This window comes from Physcomitrium patens, chromosome 3, assembly GCF_059467195.1.
Source record: "Physcomitrium patens ecotype Gransden chromosome 3, ASM5946719v1, whole genome shotgun sequence".
Lineage (NCBI taxonomy): Eukaryota > Viridiplantae > Streptophyta > Bryopsida > Funariales > Funariaceae > Physcomitrium > Physcomitrium patens.
The window spans coordinates 10594980-10598790 of record NC_143412.1 but is presented as its reverse complement, the minus strand read 5'-3'; the positions used below and the strand labels follow the sequence as shown (position 1 = coordinate 10598790).

Sequence of the window (3811 nt, the reverse complement as noted above, 5' to 3'; positions counted from 1 at the left end):
TAAAATTTTTTTTATTTCCTATATTATCACCAAATAAAATATTCCAATATATTTTAAATTTTTTGTATGCATATTTAAAATTAATATATATGTATGTATATCTATATATATATATATATATATATATATATATATATTTAATTAATTTATATTTTATGTTATTTTACTATATTTTAAATTATTTTTTAAATTTAGATAATTAAAAAATATATCTAATTTTTTATTTTATCTCTATAGTATTATCATATTTATACATTCTAATAAAATTCTTATTTATATCAATATTATTATAATTTTAAGATTTGATATAATATAATAATTGACTTAATTATCTTTAATATTGCCTTGTTTAATAATGTGGTCTATAGTTTTTTCATATTTAATGGCTACAATATTATGACTTAATAGTGTCAATTTCTTTTATTGGTAGCCACTTATATGTTTTTAGTCAAATTCTTCTATCTTAAAAATATCTAAGTTATTTTAAAAAATTGAATTAGAATTAGATATTAAGCAAAGGTAAAATATGCTCAATTGGTTCTACATTCTACAACATTCTATTAGGATAAGGCTACCAACTTTTTATACTACTATCATTAATTAAGATCAACATAATTTAGTTCTTTAAATAGTATTATTTTTATGATATCTTTTATATAATACTTTTTTTTTATTTACTATGATATTTTGATATTTTTATTTTTATAATTTTGATCAAAACCAAAATAGCCTTATTAATACAAAAATTATTAACTATTAAATTAATATTTTTGATAATCTTTATTATTAGCTTATGCACCATATAATTAAGTTGCCTTATAAAATATTGGATCTGTAATAACTCTTTTAGTTAATTTTGATACAATCTACTAAAATTGCAATGTATTTGATTTTAAAAAATCAGACTTTTAAGTTTCTTAAATAGACTCGTTCATGTCTTGTTAAAAATTAATTTTTCAAGCTGAGAGCCATAAAATTCTTTTACTTTTTTCAAATGAAAGTACTTATTGATTTTTGAATTTAGTACATACATAGTTATTTGCTTGTTTTCACAACTTTTTGTTTATCCTTTGTTAAATCCTTTTAATAAAAGGGTATCTTTTAAAAAATGTTCCACCTTAGCAAGAGATTTATTTTTATTTTTTTATATATTTTTAATTACCACATATCATTTTTGATATATAAATTAAAAATTTCTACTATTAAAATTTTAAAAAATTACCCCACATCTTGAATTAATTATTTTTAGATCATTCTAAAAACTTTGTTGAAGAGGTTTTTAATCTGAAGGTTTCAAAAACTTGTCATCGATGAACAATGATTTTTGGATTGAATTTGATGATTTCTGAACAGTCAAGCAACATTTACTAGGTTATTTATTTTATTTTATTTTATTTAATATTTTTTAACAATAAAAATACAAGTTTTTAAAAGACAGGTCAAATATCACCTAATTGTTGTGATAAATTTTCATCAATAATCTTAAACAAACATTTAATCGAAGAGTGGGTTTGTGTACTCTTTCGTTTTGTTGCGAGCAACGTTGATGGATCAGCAACTGCTACTGTAATGTTATGCGATTTCAACGCCTGCAAACGGCGGCGACGGTGATAGTTTGGATGCTGGGTGTGAAGAGACTATGAGCATTGCGAGGAACGAATTCACAAACACACACACACACACACAAAAAGACGGAAAGGAAGTGTGCTCACAGACCCACTTCGTCGACGTTATGGTCGGTTCGGCAACCTGCAGAAAGCGTGCAGAAACGAGGACACAATTGCAGTGTGTGTGGGTGGATGTGTCAGAATCGAAGCGACCAACACTGTGGGCTGTGAAATAATGTGACACCGAAATGACGTTTCACATGTGTAGGAGATGATCCGAGAGACTGTGAATTAAATGAACGAATCTCTCTCATGGTTCGAGAGCTAGTGATGCGGGAAAGCTCCATTTGTCAGAGGCGAGCTGCTGATTTGCCATGCTCGACCTCGTCCGATGATCTCAGTTTAGAAATGACCGGCATTATTGTCGTTGCAGCTTCGGAGAATAGGTAACAGATACTGCCTGTGATTCCTCTGTCAGCGTTTTCCGTGTGTCTTGTTTCTAAGCTCTAGTTCAACCAGACACATATGACATGAACTTCTCTGACATGAACTCACGTGAAGCCAACTTGTTGGAACAATTGGCGTCATGTGGGGCAACCACGTGATGGAAATCAGGAATGAACGCTGTGAGGTTGAGGGTTGGAGCTGTCATACTTGGCACTTTTCTCCACTGCCTTGCCGCGCCAGTTTCATGAATAGTATTATTATATGTGGAAACGTTGAAGCACGATACGGAACGATGGTGATTTTTTTTTTTTTTTTTTTTTTTTTTTTTGTAAATGAAATTGTCATATTTCTGGACTAAATAGTTACGTAGTGTATGAAGCACAATTTGAAAAGTTTTTTTTTATTATTTTATATTTTTTTTATCACCGCTTAATTGGACTGGTTTTGCTGGATTGAAGCAATGAAAAGTATCATAGGAGGAATCTGTGCTATCACCGCGCGAATATATGAAACGGGAGGTATCCAGCAGCACATGCTACAATCGCTTTGGAAAAGTTGAACGGTTCCGCGGCAGATCTGCACTGCAAAGAATATTGCAATTCGAAATACCAGTCGTGCACTTGTATCAGAGACCACTGAAAATATTCGTGGAATTATTGAATATGTTTTTAACATAGTTTTTTGTGCAGTGTAAGTGACCGAACCTTCTAATTTATAAATAAAATTTATATGATGCATTACAAATATGACTCAAAGCTCAGAAGCAACACCCTTATCTGGTTCATATCCAAAATAAAAATAAAAATAAGCATTTACTATCATGTTAACATTGTACACCCATAGGGGAAGGAGAAATCCATTCACCATTAAGGTGCACTGACTGACTCTGAATGATCATGGAAAGTTTCAACATTGTGCTTGTTGAGCACAATCTGGTTGCTAAAAAGGCTTAGAGATATCCACAAAATTACAATAAATTCATGGAATAGTACTGAAGAAAGCATTGGATTGTGGGCGGAGAAATGGCATTTAAGCGACGCAGCTGCACAAAGCCGACGCAAATATTAGAGCAACGTCACAAGTGTTTGTGGAATTCACACAACGGATCAAAACCAGTGTTGCTTGATTTCTTCTCAACCTTCGTAATTGCAAGATTTGCGTAGTCGGTAGTGGAAGTCGGTAGAGGAAGTCGGTAGAGGAATACAACGAAGGCTTCATGCACTACAAAACTATTTCGAAACATTGGAAGTATTCAGAAGCACAAAGGCCTTGCTCTGGGATCCGGATCAAACTCATACACTGCGACCCATGTACAATTTCTCCTCCAGTGTTTGCAAACTAGGCCAAAGTCCGTTCCACGGTGCACTACACAGACGTGGATCGATGAGCACCACAATCAACTCCAGCTTTTTGTTCAAGTGTTGGGCTTCGGGTCTGGTCCGTTCGAGGTAGAATCGTCATGGAAGATGTGATTCCACAGCTCTGAAGAGTCTTCGTTATGGAGATAGCCTGCCTGCGCTGCCGGACTGCCTGTTTGTTTTGCTTCATGTCTCTTCATTGCTAATTCTGTGTCTCGTATGCTGAACCATGGGAATAGAAGATGGATAGTTAAACCAGCGCTTGAATCGATGCGGTGTAGACATCGAGAGAAAGCCGATTGATTCCGAAGCATAAGGCAATCCACAAGCAATCCAAGCGTTGCTTTGAATTGAGTGAAGTAAGCATGAACAATTTATATATACATATATATATATATA

The 3811-nt window shown here is 32.7% G+C and overlaps 1 protein-coding gene across 2 annotated transcripts; it reads left to right on the top strand.

Annotated features, from left to right (window-relative positions):
• The first annotated feature begins 298 nt into the window (after positions 1 to 298).
• On the top strand, positions 299 to 3811 carry LOC141045228 (uncharacterized). 2 transcript variants are annotated; one of them, XM_073532986.2, is made up of 3 exons: positions 299 to 2053; positions 2223 to 2349; positions 2513 to 3811. In XM_073532986.2, exons 1-3 carry the CDS (start codon positions 1920 to 1922, stop codon positions 2516 to 2518), a joined length of 267 nt encoding a protein of 88 aa, XP_073389087.1. In that variant the 5' UTR covers positions 299 to 1919; the 3' UTR covers positions 2519 to 3811. The 2 variants fall into 2 exon arrangements, with proteins under 2 accessions (XP_073389087.1, XP_073389086.1); XM_073532985.2 differs by having other exon boundaries at positions 2169 to 2349.